The sequence below is a fragment of the Myotis daubentonii genome, chromosome 7 (genome assembly GCF_963259705.1).
Source record: "Myotis daubentonii chromosome 7, mMyoDau2.1, whole genome shotgun sequence".
NCBI lineage: Eukaryota > Metazoa > Chordata > Mammalia > Chiroptera > Vespertilionidae > Myotis > Myotis daubentonii.
In genome coordinates, this window is record NC_081846.1 from 3,004,233 (window position 1) to 3,029,218 (window position 24,986).

General features: G+C 56.9%; 1 protein-coding gene across 3 annotated transcripts in view; it reads left to right on the plus strand.

Moving 5' to 3' along the window:
* Positions 1-24,934, plus strand: part of MFSD6 (major facilitator superfamily domain containing 6) — a 40,682-nt gene extending 15,748 nt beyond the window's left edge. For 2 of the 3 annotated variants that reach the window (XM_059702574.1, XM_059702575.1), the window contains exons 3-7: positions 8,061-8,158; positions 17,925-18,086; positions 19,141-19,239; positions 20,899-21,179; positions 23,280-24,934. In XM_059702574.1, the coding sequence (XP_059558557.1) occupies positions 8,061-8,158; positions 17,925-18,086; positions 19,141-19,239; positions 20,899-21,179; positions 23,280-23,480 (841 nt within the window). In that variant the 3' untranslated portion in view covers positions 23,481-24,934. Of the gene's footprint in view, positions 1-8,060; positions 8,159-17,924; positions 18,087-19,140; positions 19,240-20,898; positions 21,180-23,112; positions 23,138-23,279 lie in introns of all 3 variants that reach the window. The other variant, XM_059702576.1, reaches the window with a different exon arrangement.
* The last annotated feature ends 52 nt before the right edge of the window (positions 24,935-24,986 follow it).

The window sequence follows — 24,986 nt, forward strand, 5'->3', positions numbered from 1 at the left end:
GGCTCTCAGGCCCTCTCCTCGCCGGGCCGGGCAGCGCCCTGACGCCCAGGCCTCCGCCTGGGCTCCCTCGGGCGGGTGCTGCCCAGCGGGCCCACCAGGAGCTCACAGCTCCCGGCACCCGGACCCTCCCACCGACCCCCGCGGGTGCGCCAGGCGCTCAGACTTCAAGGACCCCTGGTGGCTCCCTGTGTGGCCAGGCTGCCGAGCGCAGTTCCTGGTTAAGAGACAGAAGGATGGTGGCCGGAACCAGCCCTTTTTTCCGCCTCAGTTCTTAAGGGAATGCGATTTCTTCCTTACACACAACTGTCACCACAATAAAAACAGTGTAAAGACTTCGTTCTCATAGTGAATTGGAAATTATTAGTTACACCTGCTCTCAAGGAGCCAGGGTTACTCCGTGCTGTTGAAAAATCACACCCTGCCTGTTTGTTCAAGGCAGGCGTGAAGAATTTAGGCTGAGAGGACCCCAGTGACAGGACGCGGAGATGAGCACCAGGAGAGGGGGTTGGAAAACCAGGGGCCTGAGGCCAGGTGGGTGCTGGAAGGAGGAACAGGCACTTCATCCTGGGGCAGGAGGGACCCTAGCAAGGTGCAGAGTAGGGGAGGGCACGGACCTCACCGTTTGCACTCAGTGGCAGTGAGTGGGAGTCCGCCGGGTGAAGGCGACAGGGCCTGAGCTGCCGCGGGGGCAGCAGACGCCGGGGGGGGGGGGGGGGGGGCGGGTTTGGAGGTGAAGCTGGCAGAGCGGGTTGGACGCAGAAAGCGAGGTAGAGCCCTCCACGCTTCAGCACGGGCTCCACTGGAGCCAAGAGAAAGTTCAGGAGATTCAGAACTGGGGAGCCCTCTGCAGGCAGCGCTGGGGCTGTTTAGCTCGAAGTTGGTCCGTCCAGACGGGAATGTCTAGCACAGTTGACGGTCATAAGCCTGGAGCTTAATGGAGAGGTGAGGGTTGGGGGCACGGGTCTCCCCCAGGAACACGGATAAGATGACGAGCAGGAACCGCGGAGGAAGAGAAACGGGCTGAAGCAGGCCGGTTACCGTTGCTTCTCACATTCCTGGTCTTAGTGGAATGGTGGCCTGCGCTTTCTTGCTTGGAGTGAGTTCCCTCCGACGTACTAGGAAGAATTCTCTGTGTTACGAGGGATCGTGCTCACGCTGTTTCCTGTACCTGGGCCCACGTCTCGCTCCGATGCCGCCGCCTGAGCCAGGCCTCTGGGCGTGTCCGTGGGCTGAAGACACAGCAAGGGAGAGAGGGAAGCAAAGGGAAGAGGAGGGAAAGGAACAGACGGGGAGAAGGAAGCGTGGGAAGAGGAAGGGCTGTCCTGAAAGGCCGTGTAGGCGGTGGGTACCGCGGGGCGTGGCGTCAGGCTGCCTGGCCAGCACCTGGCTCTGCACGCGAGCCTGAGGCCGGGACACGTCACACCAGCCTGTTTTGTCATCTGTAAACAGGGAGTGTCACAGTGCCTACCCCCTAGTTTTTTATGAGGTCCGAGTGAGAGAAAGCATAGCAGCTGTTCAGAACAGTGCCTGGCGTATAGTAGGTGCAGTTCCTTTTTTCTTTTCTTTTTTGCTATTACTTTGTCAGTCTTCCGATATATTATGTTGATCGTGACTATAAGACCCATGGAATTTGATGAAAATACAGTGACTCTGTATAATAGTTAAGGCTGCCGAGTTAAGATGTTTGTGGATTTCAAAATAACTAACATCCCCCTCAAAAAACATCTTGGTCAGTTAGGGTTTCCTCCCCGATAATTTATGACGCTGTCTATCATTCATGTCCTCCATGGTGCCGCTGCTGAGGGCTCCGTGGCAGTGAGCTGCCGTCTCTGCAGTCGTCGGCGCACAGGTGACGGTAATGACAGCTGTCGTTACTTGTACATGGGTAGACTTCTATTTTTCTGTGCCTTTCCCACTTTGCCTGCAGTGACGTTGATATTCCTTTGTATAGGAAACGCCGCTTAGAGCTACTTCAAGTGTAGATTCTCATTATTAAACTACTAGGGGCCCGGTGCACGAAATTCGTGCACTGAGTATGTGGGGGGTGAGGGGGGAGTGTCCCTCAGCCCAGCCTGCCCCCTCTCACATACTGGGAGCCCTCAGGCGTTGACCCCCATCACCCTCCAATCGCCTGATCGGCCCCTTGCCCAGGCCTGACACCTCCGCCACAGGTGTCAGGCTTGAACAGGGGACCCCCATCTCCCCCTGATCACTGGCTCTGGCCCCCGCCCAGGCCTGAGGCGTCTGGCCCAGGAATTATGCCTGGGCAGGGGACCCCCATCTCCCTCTGATCGCTTGCTCCACCCCCCGCCTAAGCCTGATGCTTCTGACCCAGGCTTCAGGCCTGGGCAAGGGGACCATCATATCCCCCCAATCCCCGGCTCCGCCCCCCACCCAGGCCTGATGCCTCGGCCAGAGGAGTTGATCCTCATCACCCTCTGATCACCAATCACCGGATCAGCCCCTTGACCAGGCCTGAGGCCTCTGGCAGAGGTGTCAGGCCTGGGCAGGGGACCCCCAGCTCCCTGCGGTTGAAGGCTCCGCCCCTTCCCAGGCCTAATGCCTCTGGCCTAGGCGTCCGGCCAGGGCAGCTGGGACCCGCAGCTGCAGCGGCCCCTTGATCGTGGGCTCCGCTTTAGGCCCAGGCAAGGGACCCCTAGCTCCTGGGACTGCCAGCTTCGACCATGCCCAGCTCCCATCGCTGGCTCCACCCCTACTTCCTGCTATCACTGGCCAGGGCGGAAAAGGCACCTGATTCTCCGATCATGGCTGGGGGTCAGGGCAAAGGCGGCCCCAGGGCCGCCTTTGCCCTGCCCCCCGGCTCTTAGCTCCCCCCTGGGTTTCCGATCACTGTCAGTGGCAGGGGGCTTCTTCCTGCTTTCCCTTTCGCCTCCCTGCATTGTGCCTACATATGCAAATTAACCGCCATCTTGTTGGCAGTTAACTGCCAATCTTAGTTGGCAGTTAATTTGCATATAGCCCTGATTAGCCAATGAAAAGGGTATCGTCGTACGCCAATTACCATTTTTCTCTTTTATTAGATAGGATAAGCTGCCGAGTCTCAAAAATAGAAGTTCTGATCAAGAGCCGAAAGGGTGTGATTTGTTTTTTGCAGCCCGTTGGAAAGAACATCTTTGCAGAGAAATGTGTTTCCGTATGATGTCATGGCTGCTAGGCTGAGTGGAGAATACAGCCTTACTGTTCCTTGAGCTATTCATAGTTCAGAACAAAAGGCCGTTGTTGGCAGGAGCTGCAAGTGAGTAGGTCGGGGGAATGCAGTGATCAGTGTCATACTGGCTGGTTTTCTCCTCTGCTCGGTGGCCTGAGGCTCTCACCGATTAAAGAGCACAGCAGGGCTGACTCCCAGTGGATGTGGCTTCTGTGGTTGTGGACCACCCATCTCACCATCTCACAGCGTGGCTCAGTGGCTGAGCGTCGACCTAGGAGCCAGGAGGTCACTATTCGATTCCCCGTCATGCTCAGGTTGTGGGCTCCATTCCAGTAGGGGCTGTGCAGGAGACAGCTGATCAGTGATTCCCTCTCATCATTCATGTTTCTATCTCTCTGACCCTCTCCCTTCCTGAAATCAATAAAAATATGTATGGGGGAAAAAGTACATAATTCACTATACAAACACAAAATCTACAGAAATATATTCTCTAGACAATGAAGGGCCCTGTAATCAGAAATTTCCAAGATAGCCATCGATCATGGTTTGGTTTCTATCTCCTTCTCGGTTTGTTTATATGCTAACGTAACTAGAATATGGAAACACACACACACACACACACACACACACACACACACACACACTTGACGATACTACAACCAGGAAGACACTGTTTTCAGAGATTACCCAGAGGTTCTCAGCAGCAGGTGTGCAGAATGGACGGGGGCATTTCCCGTTGTTTCGGAGACTGGCATTCAGCACGCAGGGGGCAGGGACCCTAACACCCCGCAGTGAATGGGGCCCCCATGGGAAAGAGTCATCCCGCCCAAAATCCTGGTGGCCACGTGAGAAATGCCCTTTTCAAGAGAACAGTTCTTCTCTCTGCCGTCATCATCGTTCATCAGCCTGGTTGAGATTATGTGACACGATGTTGCTGTATTCTCACGGCGTACTTGAGCAAGGCAGGCTCCTCTGAGTGCCGAGATAAAGAAGACACAGCCTTGTCCCCAGGCACTCGGTCCCTGCGTGCGAGTGCAGCTGTGACCAGCACCGATGGAAACGGGGACAGAGGGACGGGAGGCAGCCGGTGACGCTGGGAGCCCTGGCAGGTCCCCTGAAGGGATGGCTCCTGACACGGGGACTCGCACAGGGAGAGGTGCCGGGCAGAGGGCGTGTCTTGGGAAAAGGGAGAAGTAGGCCCTCCGCTCGGCCACATCTAGCGAGGCACCCGCTCTGGGCATGCGGCGTGGCCGTCCCAGCCCCTTAGTGCTCGGTCGCTGGCCCTGTGGCCACGTCTCCCTCCGACTGGCTGCTTTGCTACCATTGAGGCAGGAGACAGGAGACGGTGCCGTGACGGCAGCTGAGACAATGCCAGCCGTGTTCTTTATAAAAAAAAATAGATATTTTTTTTATTGATTTCAGAGAGCAGGGGAGAGGGAGAGAGAAATAGAAACATCAATGATGAGGGAGAATCTTGGATCGACTGCCTCCTGGGATCGAGCCCGCCACCCCGGCATGTGCCTTGACCAGGAATCGAACCGTGACCTCTTGGTTCACAGGTCAAGGCTCAACCACTGAGCCACGCCTGCCGGGCAGCGATGCTCCTTTTAAACCAGCCAGGCCTGGGAGTGGGGCACAGGATGGCAGGAGATGCCACCACGAGGGGACACGAAGGGGGTGGGACAAGCAATTCTGGAGCGTTGCAGCCTGTTCTGCTGGAGGGGCAGGGACACCCGCGGGACCTTTGCAGTCACATGGCATCATGGGGGCTGGTTGGGGGAGGGGGTGGGTATGAGAAAGGAGGGACTTTTCTAGACTAAAATGTAACTCTTTCAAAAGGCTTAAAGCTTATATTTTAATCATTTTCTAAAGAGCTTGGAGGGAGATGCTCTGCTGCCTTCTGCAGCAAACCACAGGGCATCATCTTCAGGGCCATGGCCGGAAGGGTGGCTGTGCTGAGACACACCTCATTCCGGGAGGACCCCGCCCTCATGCCCCTGCGGCTTTACTGTCAACCTGGGTCCGTTCCCTCTCCGGTCATGCTCTTCCCTCTCGTTGTCCAGTTATTTGTAACCGAGGTGCCCCGGACACTCCAGGGACAGCCAGCGGTCTCTCTGCCCACCTGACCTCATTTTGCCATGACCCCTCTTTAAAGGCCTCTCTCCAGATACAGGTACTCACAGGTGCTGGGGTTTAGGACTTGGGTCTTTAACATATAAATGTATTCGGGGGGAGGGGGGGGCACACACAATTCACCCCAGAACAGTGAATAACATGGCGGTTTAAATATTCCGCTCAGATATCAGAGATTCGTAGGTTGCTGCGATACTTTTCAGTGGCCGCTCAATAAATGCATGTCCACGCCTTTCCCTCGTCACAGGGCAGAACACTGCCTCCCTCCCCGCTCACGGTCCCATCTGGCCGACTTCCTGAGTCACGGCTGCCCCAGGACGGCTGGCGAGGAAGGAATGCGAGGACTCCTCTCTGTTTTGAAATTCTGGAATAAAATGTTTCCAGGAAACAAGAGGGTCCTTGGTTACTCTGCTTTAAAATAAGAACAACAATGACGAGGCTGCCATGTACGGAGTGCTCACCGGGGCAACTCCCTGGGCGGCGGTGATCTGAACGAGCCCTCAGAGTAGACACTGTCCCTCCTGGACCCGAGGAACGGGGCTGGGAGAGAGGGAGGGACCAGCCGGATACTCCTTCCTCGGCGTCTGCTCCCTGAGGCGCGTGGGTCCCGAAGGGCTGCAGCCGCGCGATCAGAACGCGGGACGGAGTGAAGGGCACATGGACTCGGAGCCGGGCTTGGTAGCGGCCCCTGGAGGCCCCGGGGCCCAGCAGTCAGGCCCAGCGGCTGAAGTGCACGCGGCAGGGCCTGGAGGCGAAGCCCGGTCTGTCCCTTAGTCTGGCTGGCGGACGGCTGCTTCAGGCCGGGGCCTTGGGGCTGGACTGAACAGCGGTGGTCGTGGTAACCCCGACGCAGGATTGGGCCTAGAGGGACGGTGGGGAGAGGCGGTGCGGACACAGGGAAGGTGTATTAGCAGTTTTTTTATGCTGGGAATCTAGGAAAGTATTACTACGAGCTGCCTGGGATGGCGACCCCGTGGTCGTCCCCCCGCTGGGCACCGCTCGTCTCGGAGCTTTCCCAAGCTCAGTGCCCGGGGCCCAGAGGCCGTGGCTGAAGGCGCCTGGGCCTCCACCCCTGTAGCTCTGACGGTTACTGAGCAAACCCGACCGACAGCCAAGGAGAACGGACGAGCCAGGCCGGGGCTGGCAAGCCGCAGCCATGGGCACGTCGGGCCTGCGGTCTGTCTCCGAATGGCCCGGCCCAGGAACCATAATGGTCTCCGTACTTTGAAGGGGTTGAAAGAAGTCATGAGAATACTTTGTGACGTGAAAGTCAGGTGAGGTTTACATGTCGGTGTTTATAACTCAGGTTTTGTTGACACACAGCCAGCGAGGTCGCTCACTGACAGTGTCTGTGGCTGCTTCCACACCCAGCAGAGCGCGTGGTCGAGGAGGCCCAGAGCCCTGGCCTGTCTGCTGCGTGGCCCGCGTGGGACTGTTTGCTGTCCGAGTCAGGCTACGTCGGGCTCCTGCAGGGGGCTGGCGTAGGACGTAAGGAGGAGACACGGGCATGTGTAACTTGTGTGGCGTATTTTGCATTGAATTTCCCGTGGGCTTTTTGCTTGTTTATGTCCTGGAGGGACCCCGGTTGATGGATCGTTAGCAAGTGTGTTGGACAGATGCTCTATCAGAGAGGACTCAGACATATACTTTTCCCTCAAAACATACAAGTACAAAGAACATCATGTCCACAGACTATAACCCAGACCTTTCCAATACCGAGACCTCCTCGGTCCCTCACCCGCTTCCTATCCCACCCCCACCCCTCAACCTTTCTTTCTTTTTTTGTTTTCTTTCTCCCACCCTCCTGTCCCAGCTCTGCAGTTAACACCAGCGGAGCCTCGAGCATCTCCTCCCCCTGATCCAATGTTTGGAAAAGGGCCGTACTTATAGGAATGATTTCAACATAAAAGTGTAGTTGAGCGCTAGAGATGAGGAAAGTACCACTGACTGTCAGGTTGGTTTCTTTCTTTTACCTTCTAGCGTTCACCCACCTGAACCTAGAAAACAAGGGGAGCATTGAGGCTAGGAAGGCCCACGGGAACCGGGAAGCAACAGGAGGGAGATCTCCACCATCGGGCTGTTAGTACAGAGCAGCAGCCCGCCCCGCTCAGCGCGCGCGTGACCTTAGATGCTTGGACACACACCGCTGTGGCTTTGCCTATTTTGTTTGCAGTCGTGGTTCGGTGGTGCTGATTGCGAGGGGGAAGGCAGCACATGACCTCATGCTTTAAAAACATAAGCAGGGCACTAAAAGGAAAAAGTATTTGGTTTCCAAAGGTTATTCTCCATCATTGGCTGGTGGCTTGGGTGACCTTGAGAGTGTCCTTGTGAGACGGCTTGGTGTCTCGGGGATTGCCAGTGAGGCCACGCCCAGTCACGCTCTCCTTCCCATCTGTCCCTCCCCTCGTGGGGGGGGGGGGGTCGCTCCTCCTAGGCGGTGCCCTCTCCAGCCCTGGAAGGAAGCCGGCCGTCACTGCAGATGGCGGGGTGCCCGGACCAGCTTACGGGCCCTCCTCCTGCACTGATGGAGCTCAGGAAGGGATGTTCGCCTTTATACCAACCAGCGTGGGAGAGGCCAGGGCAGATATGCCAGAAGCGACCCTCTTACTCCCGAGAACCCCCCCCCCCCCCCCCCCCCCCCCCCGCTAAGCCCGAAGGCTGTCTGGGTGATGGGTGGTTGGGCAGGGAAAATAGAAGCGATGCCTGCATGTTCTGTATCCCACACCCAGGCCCGACTCACTTTCCTCTGCGTCCCCAGGGTCCTGTACATCGGCCTGGCCTGCAACACGGCGCGCTACATCTACATCTCCTACCTGGAGAACGCCTGGACCGTGCTGCCCATGGAGGTGCTCCAAGGTGAGTCGCACCCCCCCCCCCCCCCCCCCCGTATGGGCTGTTTCCTGCCTGAGTGCAGGCGGGGGCCCTCGCAGAGGAAGGGCGGCGCTGCTGTTTTGTCTGATTTGAGGTGGTTGCTAAGGAAGAGGTGGCCTCCGTGGCCCTTCAGTTATCCGAACGCCGCCGGTGTGTGTGGAGCCAGAAAGGGCTGGACGCGGCCCACACCCTGGCGATTAAACACAGGAAGAGGAGCTGAGAATAAACGCCCGTGTACCATCGACGGGCGTGGCCATCCGGCCTGTTCTTCACATTAAATGGGTCTGTCGTGTAGAGACTTTGGTGTTTTGTTTTTGTGGGTCAGCTACGCGTAATGACAAAGCTGTCGTACTCGCTTTACAGCTTCAGTCGTTTTCCACATCCAGTGGCCTGTGGCTAACGCCAGGCCGGGCTGTGGCTCCCTGCCACCTCTGCTCCCGCCTGCCGGCCTGGCTCTGCCGGCGCCTCACGCACTCCTCCCTCAGCAGACCCCGGGAACCTGCCTCGAAGGCTCTTCCTCGTGGGCCGGGAGCACCGAGCACAGGCGCCTGCTCTGAGCTTGCTGCCCGTTAGTTCGCGTCCCCAGGCGGTACCCCGAGAACCCCTGGCAGCAGCTGGGCCAGGCATTTGGTGGTTGGCCTGACGCGTAGAAGAAAGGTTCGGGGCAAGGTGGTGGGCGTGAGGTCTTCTGGGGCCGCCCGGTGCCTGAGCCAGGAGCTGTACTGACAGTCCCCGATACGCAGCGTCCTGAGCTGGAGGTCGCTGTGGTCGTGGCCCCTGGCCCTGAGGGCGTCAGCGCGGCCCCATCAGCATCACGTCTTGTCATGAGGTCCAAGATGGACCACTCGCCGTGAGCTCGTCCGTGAGTGGCCTGAGGTGACCTCTCAAGCCCCCACAAAATCCACTTGACCCAGAAACCACCCCCCAAAATCATGCGGATCAAGAGGTTCAGCTATTTGTGTGAAATGGAGTGTGAGCAGAAATGAGGTGTCGCTTCTAACTGCGGCCCATGAAAGCCCCCATACGCCATGCCCCCCCCACCCCTCCCCACTCCCCCAGCCGGCTGGAGATCGGTGCCCAGGTAACCAGGTGCCGAGAATGGTGAGTCTGCAGCCTGGCCCCTGAGTGGCTGTAGGAGCAGAGCTGCCCCCGGCCTGGCCCCTGCCCCTTAGACATGGTGAGCAAGACAAGGAAACATCTAAGGCAGTGGTTCTCAACCTTCCTGACGCCGCGACCCTTTAATACAGTTCCTCATGTTGTGACCCCCAATTTCACTGTTTCAAATTGAACATAATGAAAGCACAGTGATTAATCACAGAAACAATATGTAATTATATGTGTTTTCCAATGGTGTTAGGTGACCCTTGTGAAAGGGTCGTTCGACCCCCAAAGGGGTCGCGACCCACAGGTTGAGAACCGCTGATCTAAGGCCTGAAACCGCTGGGTCCCAAGGTTTGCCTGTCCCAGCAGCTGCGGTCACCTGAGTCACACACACTCTCCCTCTCTGCCTGCCCAGGGGGCCTTTTGGGTGGGTGGGTGGTTGGTTGGTTGGTTGGTTGTTTTTAGGGTTTTCACCAGGTTGACCTTCAGAGGCTGTCTCAGCCCCAGCTCTCAGGTGCTCCAGGCCAGCTGGGCTGTTGGTCTGGTCTGTCATTGGTGAGGGTCTGTCACAGTGGACTCCGTGTGGGGCGCTCAGGGATAGTTATACATTGTTCAGGGGGCACAGGCCAGTGCCAACACAGCCACAAAACAAAACATTCCTGTTCGCCAGCACTTGGCAGTGTGCGCGCCTCCCAGCCATGGTGAGGTGACGTCGCCCAAGCCACGGGGAACCTTACAAAGAGCCACTGTCAGCTCGGGAAGGGGCGTTCTCTCGCTCGCAGAGCCCTGTGTTGCAGTCGAGCACGTTTGCGGGCCAAGAATGAACACTCCTGAAATTCATGTTGCGGAGTCCGTACCAAGGCTGCATATTCTGAAGCGTTATTTGGGGGCAGATGAAAACTTGATAGTATGTCTGCTGTGAGCTCTTAGGGGACGAGGGGAAGAAGGTGATAAGAATATACAGTTTTTTAAGCGAATAGATGGTTGGGCACGTTGGACATCGCCGACAAAACCTCTCCGAGCGGAGGCTGCAGTTACTGTAGAACCGTTTCAGTGCACCGAAGTCCTAAACCTGGATGCTGTGGGTCGAAATACTGCTCCACTACCCTGTTGTCTGTTGGCTTCGATCTCTCTGTGCCTTAGTTCCTTGTTGGAAAATGAAGGAAAAAATAGTCCCTGTTACTGGGAGGAACAACGGGATAGTCTGTGTAAAACACAGCAGAGTTCCGGCCAGAGCGGCAGCAATATTATTAGTGAAAAACACTTAACGTTCACCATCATTATTTCTAATGGTTCTAGGTCATTCAAATGCCAGTGTGTCCCCAAACAGCTAGGGTCCTGGCAGCAGGTGGCATGAAACACCTCTGCTTCCGTGGGCGTCGAAGAGACTCCTGGGAGACCCCAGCGACGGTGAGGCAGGGCTGAGAAGTCCAGTTTCTGCGGCCTGTGTGGCCTCTGAGAGTCACTCATTGACTTGCCACTCAAACTTATTTATAGCACCTGTTACAAGCGTTGGTAGTGGATGGTCACTCGCAGGTGTCAGTAGCTTTGTGACAGGAGCCAAGGAAGGGTTAGGGCAGGGGTGGGCAAACTTTTTGACTCGAGGGCCACAATGGGTTCTTAAACTGGACCGGAGGGCCAGAACAAAAGCATGGATGGAGTGTTTGTGTGAACTAATATAAATCCAAAGTAAACATCATTACATAAAAGGGTACGGTCTTTTTTTTTTTAGTTTTATTCATTTCAAACGGGCTGGATCCAGCCCGCGGGCCGTAGTTTGTACACGGCTGGGGGCACATATTATAAGGAGAGTCGATTGATGCCTTTGCTACTGTTGTGTGTGTGTGTGTGTGGGGGGGGGGGGTGGGGGGGGCGACATCTTTTTATTCTTACTGTTTTATCCACCAACTTAGTTATCTCACACTAAAGGGTTTAAGGAATTGTAGTTCTGCCCTAGCTGCTTGGCTCAGTGGATAGAGCACTGGCCTATGGACTGAGGGGTCCCAGGTTCAATTCCTGTCAACGGCATGTACCTCGGTTGCAGACTCCCGGCCCTGGTCAGGGGCATGTGGAAGGCAAACCAATCTGTGTCTCTCTCACATCGGTGTTTCTCTCTGCCTCTCCCCCTCCCTTCCACTCTCTCTAAATATCAATGGAAAAAATATCCTCAATTGAGGATTTATTTTAAAAAAATTATAGCTCTGGTGTAAACACATTTACCCAGGCCACTGACTAAATTTGCACACTTATTTCATCAAAGAATAATCATTGACTACTTTTCCCAGTTCTCTCATAAAATGTAAAGTTGATGATCTATTTCACCCCCAGATCTTAGAGCAGTGGTTCTCAACCTTCCTAATGCTGCGACCCTGTAATACAGTTCCTCATGTTGTGGTGACCCCCCACCATAAAATTATTTTCGTTGCTACTTCATCACTGTAATGTTGCTACTGTTATGAATCGTCATGTAACTATCTGATATGCAGGATGTATTTTCATTGTTACAAATTGAACATAATGAAAGCATAGTGATTAATCACAAAGAAACACGTAATTATATATGTGTTTTTCCGATGGTCTTAGGCGACCCCTGTGAAAGGGTCGTTCGACCCCCAAAGGGGTCGCGACCCACAGGTTGAGAACCGCTGTCTTAGAGGAAAGTCGTTTCAGGTAGCACAACGGTCCAGACTTCCTTGCTTGTCTTACAAATAGGAAAATGGGGGAGGGTTTCTAGATTCCTGGATGGCTTTTGCATTCTTGTAAAATCAGAGGACCAGAACCGGAGTAAAAACATGGGCAAGAGTTTCCGATTATTAACCTGATCACGAGGAGGTTTAAGAGCAAGAACCACACGTCTACCATTGTCCTTTGTGTACGAAGGGGCTGTGACCAGCCAGGCCCCTCCTGTGGATTGTCCCGTGTTGCGAGTTCCTTTTTAAGGGGATGATGGATTCTCCCACTTACATGACAGTGTGAAACGGGCCATTCCGAGAAGCCACGCTCCACGTCTGCCTCGGACGGTGTTGGAGCGGACAGGCCGAGCGGCTTTCATTCTGCTGTTACTGTGGCTTCCCCGTCCTCCCTTCAGTGAATGCCCCGAGCTGCTTCCCAGGACACAGTGCCCATTATCTAATCTGCCCCGAGAGCAATAAGGAAGCCCGAGCAGCTCAACCATGGACGCCTTTTACGTCTGCCGGTTAGTGCCAGCCAGCAGCCCTGAGAAGAGCTTCAGAGCACCCCGACCGAAGCCATCCCTCGGCCTTGTGATCTCAGAAGACTCAAAGTTTGGGGAAAACCCTTAGAATTAAACAAGAAAGACGGAAACCCTGTTACTGGGAGATTCTGCGTGTGCCCAGGCCTTCCCACGTAAGACAATAGCTGCTAAAATTATATTTGATCTGAAGTATAGCAGCCACGTATTCGTTTCTTCCGGGTCACGTAACTGCGAGGGCCCGTCTTTCTCTACGTGTAAGCCCTGCGATTGGTTGCTCAGACATGGACACGGTGGTGGCACCATCCCAGTTTCTTTGCAGCCATTTGGTGAGGTTTCAGGTCTTTAATGATTCATCTTTAAGAAATGATTTCCAAAACCTATGTTGGATGTTCCTGTTGAATCTCAATGAATTTTGAATAAATTCATTTTAGTTCTCGGCATGTTTTTTCCTTAGTGTTGTTAATGAAAAAAAAAACATGTATCTGAAAAAAAATGGCGTTGACAGTATCTTTAATAATATCTGTATATATAAAAGCCCAGCGAACGGAATGCCAGAATGACTGGTTGCTATGTTGTGCACTGCAGCTGGCCAACCAGCCCAATCAAGGGGCGGCCCTGCCCCTGACTGGCCCCCACCACTACGACTGGGGGCGGGGCCGACCGGCCAACCTCCTTCGGCCCCTCCCACCTGCCGGCCCTACCTCCATCGGGCCCCCCTTGGGGCAGGCCAGCCGGACCCTACCCATGTCCGAATTCATGCACCAGGCTTCTAGTATTTAATAATACTGCTGTGCCAACTTTTATAGTTAAGATGCCAGGCAGGCACTGCTTGGTTCTGAGAGAGCCTGCGTGACCTAGGGTACTGAAATTGTTCCGCCAGGTAAAGCAAAGCAAATATTTTATTTGACGTCCATGGAAATTAAATAAGTGTGCGTACGGCCTCTAATCAGCTAGCCCACGTTTCTAGTTAAAAAATAACCTCGTTGAAATGACTCCTGAAACACACGTAAGCCCAAGGGGAGCTAGTGTGCTGTGTTCCTGTTAACTGTGGGGCGTGTGGTCTCAGGTGACCAGGAAGAGTGGTGTTTACTCCATATGGATCGAGGGAGTAGGATCGTCCCGGGAAGGGAGTGTACGCCGGCCACTGTGAACGTCACCCTGCTGGCTGCTGGCAAAGCTGTGTCCTTCTGCCCTGAGCCGCCTTCTGGGACACAGCTACTTACTGGGAAACAGGGGGACCTCAGGGTCTGCTGCTAAAGATCAGTAGGTGGAGCCCTGTTAGACTAGGGCTGATTCTGTTCTGAGTACCCGGCAGTCCCAGGAATCGAGTTTTTCCGGTCTGGCCGGTGAGACCAGTCCTCTTCCTGGCCCGGCCTGGGGCTGAGCATGGTTCTCAAAGGCTCTCAGGCGGCTCTTTCCTGGCTTTGCCAAGTGGCTGCACCTGCTTTGCTGATCGGTGCTCTCTCTCCTCCCAGTTCTCTCTCTCCTCTCAGTTTTCTCCTCCCCTGTCTTCCCTCTCCCCCCCGGTCCTCTCTCCCCCCTGGTCCTCTCTCTCCCCCTGGTCCTCTCTCCCCCCTGGTCCTCTCTCCCCCCTGGTCCTCTCTCCCCCCCTGGTCCTCTCTCCCCCCTGGTCCTCTCTCCCCCCCCCCCGGTCCTCTCTCCCCCCTGGTCCTCTCTCTCCCCCTGGTCCTCTCTCCCCCCTGGTCCTCTCTCCCCCCTGGTCCTCTCTCTCCCCCTGGTCCTCTCTCCCCCCTGGTCCTCTCTCCCCCCTGGTCCTCTCTCCCCCCTGGTCTTCTCTCCCCCCTGGTCCTCTCTCCCCCCTGGTCCTCTCTCCCCCCTGGTCCTCTCTCCCCCCTGGTCCTCTCTCTCCCCCTGGTCCTCTCTCCCCCCTGGTCCTCTCTCCCCCCTGGTCCTCTCTCCCCCCTGGTCTTCTCTCCCCCCTGGTCCTCTCTCCTCCCTGGTCCTCTCTCCCCCCTGGTCCTCTCTCCCCCCTGGTCCTCTCTCCTCCCTGGTCCTCTCTCCCCCCTGGTCCTCTCTCCCCCCTGGTCCTCTCTCCTCCCTGGTCCTCTCTCCCCCCTGGTCCTCTCTCCCCCCCTGGTCCTCTCTCCCCCCCTGGTCCTCTCTCCCCCCTGGTCCTCTCTCCTCCCTGGTCCTCTCTCCTCCCTGGTCCTCTCTCCCCCCTGGTCCTCTCTCCCCCCTGGTCCTCTCTCCCCCCGGTCCTCTCTCCCCCCGGTCCTCTCTCCCCCCGGTCCTCTCTCCCCCCTGGTCCTCTCTCCCCCCTGGTCCTCTCTCTCCCCCTGGTCCTCTCTCCCCCCGGTCCTCTCTCCCCCCGGTCCTCTCTCCCCCCTGGTCCTCTCTCTCCCCCCGGTCCTCTCTCCCCCCGGTCCTCTTTCTCCCCCTGGTCCTCTCTCTCCCCCCTGGTCCTCTCTCCTCCCTGGTCCTCTCTCCCCCCTGGTCCTCTCTCCCCCCTGGTCCTCTCTCTCCCCCTGGTCCTCTCTCCCCCCTGGTCCTCTCTCCCCCCGGTCCTCTCTCCCCCCGGTCCTCTCTCCCCCCGGTCCTCTCTCCCCCCTGGTCCTATCTCCCCCCTGGTCCTCTCTCTCCCCCTGGTCCTCTCTCCCCCCCTGGTCCTCTCTCCCCCCGGTCCTCTCTCCCCCCGGTCCTCTCTCCCCCCGGTCCTCTCTCCCCCCGGTCCTCTCTCCCCCCTGGTCCTCTCTCCCCCCTGGTCCTCTCTCCCCCCTGGTCCTCTCTCTCCCCCTGGTCCTCTCTCCCCCCGGTCCTCTCTCCCCCCGGTCCTCTCTCCCCCCTGGTCCTCTCTCCCCCCTGGTCCTCTCTCCCCCCCCGGTCCTCTCTCTCCCCCCGGTCCTCTCTCCCCCCGGTCCTCTCTCCCCCCGGTCCTCTTTCTCCCCCTGGTCCTCTCTCTCCCCCCTGGTCCTCTCTCCTCCCTGGTCCTCTCTCCCCCCTGGTCCTCTCTCTCCCCCCTGGTCCTCTCTCCCCCCTGGTCCTCTCTCCCCCCCCGGTCCTCTCTCTCCCCCCGGTCCTCTCTCCCCCCGGTCCTCTCTCCCCCCGGTCCTCTTTCTCCCCCTGGTCCTCTCTCTCCCCCCTGGTCCTCTCTCCCCCCTGGTCCTCTCTCCCCCCTGGTCCTCTCTCCCCCCTGGTCCTCTCTCTCCCCCCTGGTCCTCTCTCCCCCCTGGTCCTCTCTCCCCCCGGTCCTCTCTCCCCCTGGTCCTCTCTCCCCCTGGTCCTCTCTCTCCCCTGGTCCTCTCTCCCCCTGGTCCTCTATCTCCTTTCTGGTCCTCTCTCTCCTCAGTTTTCTCCTCCCTGGTCCTCACCTCTGGACCTCCAGCCGCCTTGGGCCCCCAGACTGTCCACTCCACCTCCTCAGCCCAGGGCCCCCCCTCTGCCTGACGCCCTCAGACCCTCCCCAGGCAGTAAGGGGCTCCTCGTTTCCCTTCTCTCAGGCACTGTCCTTGCTGCTGATGTCCAGTCTCTTGGGAACGATGAACCCCGTGTTCTGTCCAGGTCTTGGTTGTTTCAGGAAGGAGGGCCCATCCAGGAGCAGGCGAATGTCGGATGAAGTCTTACCTTCCTACTAACCCTTTAGCTCCGCTTTCCAAACACAGGTTACAGCTTCTGATGGTACTGCCTCCACGTGGGTTATTTCTCAGGGAGCAAGTCCATGACTGAGCCTCCCAGGCCCACACGATTCCTCATCCCTCCATTGTGAAGGCTGTCGTGTTACTACCTTTTTATTACATTGAAAGCAGAGCTCTGCTCGAGATTTAAACCCACACAGTGTGTAGCTGCTCTACAGTAAACTAACGACCCCCCCCCCAGTTATCTCTAACCCCCCCCCCCAACAAATGGTGAAGATAGAATGAAACTGGTGAGGAGGCATTGTAAATGGCAAACAAATGGGAGTTATATGTGGGAAAGCATAAAACTTGTTACAGCCCTTTGTTGATTAACCCCACCGGTAGAATGCCAGGCAGTGGACATAATCTAAGATCCATGAAAAGCTGTATCTCCAACAGTGGTAATCATGTTGCTAATTATAATGGGAAAAAAGTTGGAAATAATCTTAATGTCAGTGTAGGTGCCCGATACCCAAAATACATAAAGCGCTCCTACAACACAACAGCAAAAAAGCCCCAAACCCAAAAAACAACCTGACCGCCCAGTTTAAACAAGCGAGCAGAGGATCTGAGCAGTCATTTCTCCAGAGAAGATACACAGGCGGCCAGTAAACCAAAAGGAAAAAGTGGAAATGTGCTCACAAGTCACTGGGAATGCAAGTCCAAACCCGGGGAGACGCCCCCCCCCCCCTTCCCGGCTGCTGCGGTTATAAACAACACGGCCAGTAACAAGGCTGCGAGGGCGAGGAGACCGCAGCTCTTGTGCGCTGCTGGGCGTGGAACAGGGTGCGGCTGCTGTGGACACGGGCAGGCAGGGCCTCCACGTTTAACCATCTGTGCGCCATACGCGTCTATAGACGCATGCCGTGGGCCTTTTCAATTAAATTCAAAATATCGTGGCAGTTAGCGGGTTACATAGATTGTTACCCGTAGGACCTAGTCCCCCCACTTGTGGGAATACACCCCAAGAACTGACAGCAGGGACTCAGACGGACACTGCACCCCTGGTTCAGAGCAGCGCTGCTCACGGTAGTAGCCAAAAGGTGGGTACAACCCAGTGTCCCCCGACAGATGGGCAAACAAACGCGCTTTCCACGTGCGATGGAGTACTAGCCTTGAGGGGAAGGAATCCGGGACCCCTGCAGCGCGGAGGGCGCTGGCGACGTTATGCTAGGGGAAGGGAGCCCGACACAGGAGGGCAGACTGTGCCGTCCACTTACATGAGGCCCCGAGGCACTCACTTCACAGCCACGGAAAGTTGGATGGGGGCCCGGCCGGTGTGGCTCAGTGGTTGAGCGTCGACCTAGGAACCAGGAGGTCACGGTTCGATTCCCAGTCAGGGCACGTGCCCGGGTTTTGGGCTCGATCCCCAGTGTGGGTTGTGCAGGAGGTAGCCAATCCATGATTCTCTCTCATCATTGATGTTTCTCTCTCTCTCTCTCTCCTTTCTCTTCCTCTCTGAAATCAATTAAAAAACATATATATATATATATATATATATTTTAAAATAATGAAAGTAGGATGGGGTTCCCAGGGCCTGGGGCAAGCTCCTGTTAGATGGGGAAGAGGCTCAGGGTGGGGGGAAGTTGTGGAGATGGACGGTGGTGAGGGCTGCAGACAGTGTGAACGTGCCTAATGCCACGAACGGTGCACTTACCAGTGGGGAACACGGTGGACGCTGTTATGCGGAGGCGACTGAAACCTGTCTCTCACAGGCAGATGTGTGTGCGTCTGAGGGAGGGACTCCTGTCTGGAAAGGGAGCCTGAGCTGCTGCTCACGTGCCCGCCCTCCCCCCCCCCGCAGGCGTGACGCACGCGGCCATCTGGGCGGCCTGCATCTCCTACCTGAGCGCCGCGGTGCCCCCCGAGCTGCGGACGTCGGCGCAGGGCATCCTGCAGGGCCTGCACCTGGGTCTGGGGCGAGGCTGCGGGGCCATGATCGGAGGCGTGCTGGTCAACTACTTCGGTAAGAACGGTGTTCTCTTTCTCCCTTTCTTCTTGGGTGAGAACGTACAATTTTCCAGTGACACCTCCATGGACACTCTCATTGTTCCTGAGCCCCCGGTCACAGTCTCCCCGGCTCTCGTGGGGTCTGACTGCACACCCGTGTGCCTGCCACGAGGGCGAGGGCAAGGGCAGCGCTGTCACCGGGCACACCCCCGGCCACAGCCAGTGAGAGGCCACACACGCCCAGAGGGGCCAAGCGAATGCATGAGCACAGGCTGTGGTTTGAAGTCAGCGACCGTAACGCGGCCGGGAATGCCCAGCGGCGAGACCCATCATCGTTGTCCACCCTGAGCATCTGAGCCAGGAAGCCTGCTGTGCGCACAGTGTGCCTGCCTTGTGGGCCTCCCATCGGGAATGCCGGGCTGGGCAGCACGAGGCCACTCTGTGCTGGGCCACACCCGCTCAGGCTGCTGCGGGCGGTGGGCCCAGGGTGCCTGGCTTCAGCCTGTCTGAGCTCCAGCCACTGAGTAATAGGGCGTTGTACAGTCAGGGAGGCGTCTATGGAGGAGGGAGCACCATGGAATTTTATGGTGAAAGGCTCTCAGAGGCGATCATAAATGCAGTTTTAAAATTTGACCAGTGACAGGCCCAGTACCAGCACCTGGGCCTCCTGACACCCCCTGGGCCCCCTGACACCCCTCTTGGCCCCCTGACACCCCTCTGGGCCTCCTGACACCTCCCTGGACCCCCTGACACCCCCCTGAGCCCCCTGACACCCCCCTGTGCTTACTGACACCCCCCTGGGCCCCCTGACACCCCCCTGTGCCTGACACCCCCCTGGGCCCCCTGACATCCTGCTGGGCCTCCTGACACCCCCCTGAGCCCCTGACACCCCCTCGGCCCCCTGACACCTGCCCAGCCCCCGTGTGTCCCACTCTGTGAAGCTCTGGCCATCTGCCACCACCTGTTCATCCCACGCTCTGCTGCCTTGCCCTGAACTTGCGAACGCTGAGTGTGGGGGAGCGCTGCCTGCCTCCCCTGGGGTTCTCCTAGAGCTCGGCTTGTTTCCACAGGGGCTGCTGCCACCTTCCGGGGAATCGGCATGGGCTGCCTGGTGATCCTCCTGCTCTTCGCCCTGATCCAGTGGCTGGCAGTGCCGGACGAGGAAGAAGGTAGACGGCCGTGCTTTCCTGTGGTTTGAAGGGTGAAGCCACGGGGAGTCCACACGTGCCCGGGAACCCAGGGTGGAGAGTGGCCGGGACTAGGTTGCCGGCGGTGCTCCCGGGGGCTCCTGCGGGCTGTGGGGGAGAAGCCACCTCGGTGCTGAAAAGAACAGTGGTCACTCAGGTAGCCTGGGGGGTCCTTGCTGATTGGAAGTATTGGTTTTACATTTCTCTAGTGCTCTAAAGGTATGTAAAATGTAAGTCAAGTAGACGTAAGGCTCTACAGCAGTGGTTCTCAAACTTCCTAACGCCGCGACCCTTTAACACAGTTCCTCATGTTGTGGTGACCCCCAATTTCATTGTTACAAATTGAACATGATTAAAGCATAGTGATTAATCACAAAAACAATATGTCATTATATGTGTTTTGCGATGGTCTTAGGCGACCCCTGTGAAAGGGTCGTTCGACCCCCAAAGGGGTCGCGACCCACAGGTTGAGAACCGCTGATATACAGCAATTTTCCTACTAGGGATGAGACATACTATTAATCTCTATGATTTTATCTTCCTTTGAAAAAAAGTTTAAACCTTAACTTTGAAGTTTTCCCTCAATTAGGTATGGCTTCATTAAAAACTGTTACACAGAAAGCTGCAGCAACTATAATGTTTAGATGAGAACAAATTTTCAACTTAAAAAAATGTTTTTATTGATTTCAGAGAGGAAGGGAGAGGGAGCGGGGGAGAGAACCATCAATGATGAGAGAATCACTGATCGGCTGCCTCCTGCACGCCCCCCACTGGGGATCGAGCCCACAACCCCAGGCATGTGCCCGACTGGGAATCGAACCCTGACCTCCTGGTTCATGGGTCAACGCTCAACCACGGAGCACACACCCAGGCAGTTTTCAACTTTTTAAAATCAGCTTCTTTTCCTTTTTCTTTAATGAAGGCCCCCAGCAGAGGGAGACATTCCCGCTCAGCCTCAGCGCCCTATCCGGCCTCTTCTTGGGGGTCCTCTCCTTTGAGTGGCCTTGGCCTCAGGCACCTGAGGGGCTTTGTTAGGAAAACCAGCCCCTTGCAGAGACTCAGGGACAGATTTTAATGTCAACGAGCCCTTCAGAAAGGGAGACAGTACTGCTCTTCTCACGCTGGTCTTTCCTGACCTTAGCCGGCCCCCGCCTCCTGCAGCCTTGGTCTCAGGCCTTCCCTGGGAGGCCTTCCTGCTGTGATGCTCGTCTTTCCGTGGGCCGGCCTGTGCGTGGGCCCCCGGCACCCGGGCTGCAGCCTGTGCCGCAGGTGTGATAGCCAAGGTAGAGAACAGCGCATTTCATCAGCAAGCAGACGTAAGGGGGCCCTGGAAGACCAGCCTCACGCTCCTCTGCTCTTTGATGAACACTTACTCGGAAAGAAAGACCAGTACTAGTCGGTCCACTTAATGGCAATGCGGGTGCCCAGGAGGGGTCAGCACCCAAAGTCTGTAAAGAACCCCCGCGGCTCAGCAGCAGCGAGTCCGCGGAGGAGCCGCCTGGAGCCCGCCGCTCAGGGAGGCTGCCATGCACTCTGCGGGGGCTGGGGGGGGGGGGCGGGGAGGGGGGCCCACCTAGTTCTGTGTTTGTTCAAGTGCCTAGGAAACGCTGAGCAATGATTCCATCCTGGCTTTCTCTCCAGACAAGACAATGTTGGCCGAGAGGATTCCGGTTCCATCCAGCCCTGTCCCCATAGCAACCATCGACCTGGTACAGCAGCAGCCGGAGGACGTCCTGCCGCGCGTGGAGCCGCGCCTCCCGCCCAAGAAGACCAAGCACCAGGAGGAGCAGGAGGACGCCAGCAAGCCCGCCTGGGGCGTCAGCGCCTCCCCCTGGGTGACCTTCGCCTACGCCCTCTACCAGGTGCAGGAGGTGCTGCTGCTGGCCAGGGAGGGCCACGCCTCGGAGATCCAGCCCCTGCAGGTAGCGCCCCCCCCGCCCCCCTGCCGGCCTCCCGCCCCCAGGCAGGCCCTCTATCAGCTGTGCGCCCCGGGTTTGCGGGAGGTCTGTGGGTGGTCTCATTGCTCCGTGCCAGGTGCGTAGTGGAGGTGTACGCAGCCTCCCGGAGAGGGCATTGTGCCTGCTGGAGCGGAAATACATCTTCTGATTTTGCGTTAAATTCTCAGCATCGATGGCTTGCAGCTGCAGTAAGATGTGTCTGTAATTCCGACTCTCTGGGCACAGGCGAAGGAACAGGCCCTGAGGGTGTCTGGTGAGGCAGTGGTCACACTGAGCCTGTGCGGGCTGGTGAGGACATTAACTCGGTGGAAGTGTAGTTTTGCTGGGGCCTCACGTGAAAAGTAAAAGGTGTGATTTTCTTGCCTTAGAGGTATGGTCTCTCCTGAGCGGAGTCGACTGCGGTGGATGAAACTGGGTACCTGACAGCGCCAGCCGCCTCGGGGAGGCTGAGTGCGCGTCTGGGGCAGCCTCCCTGCCAGCTCACTCACCGCCTTCCACTCGGTGGGTCGGTCACGGCCGCCCTGTGTCTGGCGTAGCCTCAGGGGACACATCAGAGAAGAGAAGGGCAAAGACTTAAACATAAAGAGCAGTTTGGCAACTTGCTTTTTAGAAGATTGGAACTGTCTTTATCACGACCTTGTAAACTAACATAACATTTCTGTAATTTAAACCAAGCCTCCTCATCACTGATAAGCATGATCCCTTCTGGCCTAGGCATGACCCTCCTTATGAAGGTCACAAACTCACCGGGTCCCCTGCGTGCCAGGAAGGGGCACATCGGTGGGCAGGGCACCAACGCTGTGAGGCCGGGCTGCGTGGCCAGGATTCGAGGCAGAAGAAAGGATGGCTTTTTTTTTTTTTTTCTGCATCTTATCTTCATTATTTATTTTTTTCTTTATTGATTAAGGTATTATATATGTGTCCTTACCCTCCCTTTGCCCCCTTACCCCTCTGTTGTCTGCATCCATCGCTTATGCTTATGTGCATGCAGACAAGTCCTGTGGTTGATCTCTCCCCCTCACCCCCACCTTCCCCTGCCTTCCCTCTGAGGTTTGACGGTCTGATTGATGCTTCTCTGTCTCTGGATCTGTTTTTGTTCATCAGTTTATGTTGTTCATTATATTCCACACATGAGTGAGATCATGTGGTATTTATCTTTCTCTGACTGGCTTATTTTGCTTAGCATAATGCTCTCCAGGTCCATCCATGCTGTTGCAGATGGTCGGAATTCCTTCCTTTTTACAGTAGCGTAGTACTCCATTGTGTAGATGTACCACAGAAACTAGAAACACCAATCAGAAAGGATATATGCACCCCTATGTTCATAGCAGCTCAATTCACCATAGCTAAGATTTGGAAACAGCCTAAGTGCCCACCAGCAGATGAGTGGATTAGAAAGGATGGCTTTTGCGCGAACAGTTTTCATTACTTTGGGTTCTTAACTCCTCATTTTCACCAAAGCCTCTGAGGCTTAAGGACCGTCACAGTTTTTTTTCTGGCATGTTAACATTTTATGCTAATCAAAGCTGGCTGGTATGACTCAGTCTTAGGAAGAAGCCATTACTACGATGTTTTTTCATTTTAGAATCAATCGCAGAAATAAAGCGTCTTGTGTGGCGCCCAGCTATTTGAAGTGGCAGCACTGGCTCAGAGGAGAGCCGTGTGTGGTTGGTTCAAAGCACGTGTCCTGGTTGTAGGGGTCAGGGGTGAGTGCGTGGCCTCAGCGGGAGGCCGGGCCGCAGGTCCCGCGTTAGCCCAGGACTCGCCGCGGCTGGCGGCTCCGGCACCTGTGGGTGTCCATGGCGCCCTGGTAGTGGCAGGCGTGTGGACAGGGATGCTCCTTTCCCACGAGGTCTGTCTGCTCACAGTGTTTGTGTTTTTCATGCGGCTCTGGCAGTTGCACACAGGAAAAGAGATGTAAGGTAAGCCCTTCTCCTCCCCTCCTCTCCTCCCGCCCCCGAGCGGTCCCCGGATGCCCTCCCGTGCCTGCATCTCACGGGGAAGCCTATGGGAGAGGTGCTTCGCTGGACCACAGCCGCCTGCCTTCCGTTCTTCTCCTTCCAGGGGACCAGTGAGAACCGGGGAGACTCTCCCGCTGCCGGAGCCCGGCCCGCCCCCAGTGACAAGCCCCCCGCGCCCCCTAGCAGCCAGCCGCCCCCTCCATCAGCAGCATCGCAGACGCAGAGCAGCTCCGCCCACCCCAGCTCCAACCAGCGTGCAGAGGGTGGGGGCCCGCAGGCCCTGCCCGCCGCTGGGGGACCCTGAGGGCCCTGCCCACCTCACCCCTGCACGGAACCGGCTCCGGACCGGGGAGGCGTCCCGAGCCCGGCACACGCCCGCCTTGAGCATCACACCACACGCTTCTGAGTATCTGAACCCGTTGGCGTGGAGACACACACACGTAGCCACAGTGCATAGCGGCAGGAGCCGGTCCACCCCCAGCCCGCTGGAGTGGCGGGGGGGAAGTGGGGTTCGCGGGGACTCCCGTTCGCGGGCGGGCTGGGGTCGGTCGGGGTGCAGAGTCACACTAAGTGGAGGGAGGTGAGCGCCGAGGGCGGGTCCCTTCTCGTTATTTATTCGTTATCTGGTTCTTCATGCGAACGGCAGGAGGAGCCGCCTCTCGCTTGGCTTCTCTTGAAGAGAATTTGGAAATTGTGCGGAAAGAACCCAGGGGCGGGTGACAGAGCAGCGGCTGTGCTTTTGTTTCAGAAGAGGAAGGAGAGTCCTCGGGAGCGTGGCCTCAGGGTCCCCGAGCTCCGCAGGGGCATTTTGTCTGCGAGGAAGGCGAGGAAAGCAGCCGCGCCCCTGAGCAGAGCTCGGGGACCCCGCGAGCCGAGCGGCGCGCTCACCGGCCGTTTGTTCTCCACGGGCTGCAGGACCGGAGCAGGGAACATTCCAGACCAGCCCGCGCCTCCGTGTCCTGGGCCGAGAGGCGAGGGGCGCTGGCCATGGTGATGCTGCAAGTCGCCTCGACCAGGCTTTACGGTTCCTGGTGATTCGGGCTCGGCTCGGCGGGCGGGTTTTTTCTTACTCGCCGAATTCCTAAGGGTTTCTTTAGCAAAGCAGTGCTATTTCCAAGTAACAGTGTAAGATGTAAGTGCCTGGGGGAGGGATACAGCTTTTGAAGTTATGTAAGGGGTGGGTTTTCGCTGTGGGTGGGGACAGTCAGACACTGGACGTGGCTGTGGGCTTGCTGCTGTGAACATACCACTACTGTCGGGGCCACGGCCGGTGACTCGTGCAAAGCTCGCTGCTAACAATGAAGACGAGGTCCCCGGGAAGTGGGGAGCCCGGGGAAAGGGAGCCGCCAGGGGAATGAGGGCCAGTCGGCGTGGATAGTAGCTGTGGGGGAGCGGAGGAGGAGGGAAGGGAAGGACGGTCAAGAGGAGCCACTCGCTTACCCCCTGGCCCCGTTCCACGGGTCAGTGGTCGAGTAAGAGCGGCTCCGTGGAATCTACGTCCGCCTAAAACTGCATGGGGAGGAGACATCCCACGTGTGGAGCTCTGGCTCCACAAAACACAGCTTTAAAAGAAATAATAAGGGAAAGAAGTGGAATTAAGCAGACAGTTATTTTTGCACTTGAACTGAGACGTACTGTACCGTAGATCATCATGACTCATCTTAAGTGACCTTTCCAAATCCGATGTATTTATTGTGCTTATGTGACTTCAGAAATAAAGACACGTGCGCAGGCGACCCTCGCCGTGAGGGCGACGTACGGCAGGTGGACGTGTGAACTGACTCACTGTGTCTCTCGTGTTTACAGTCCC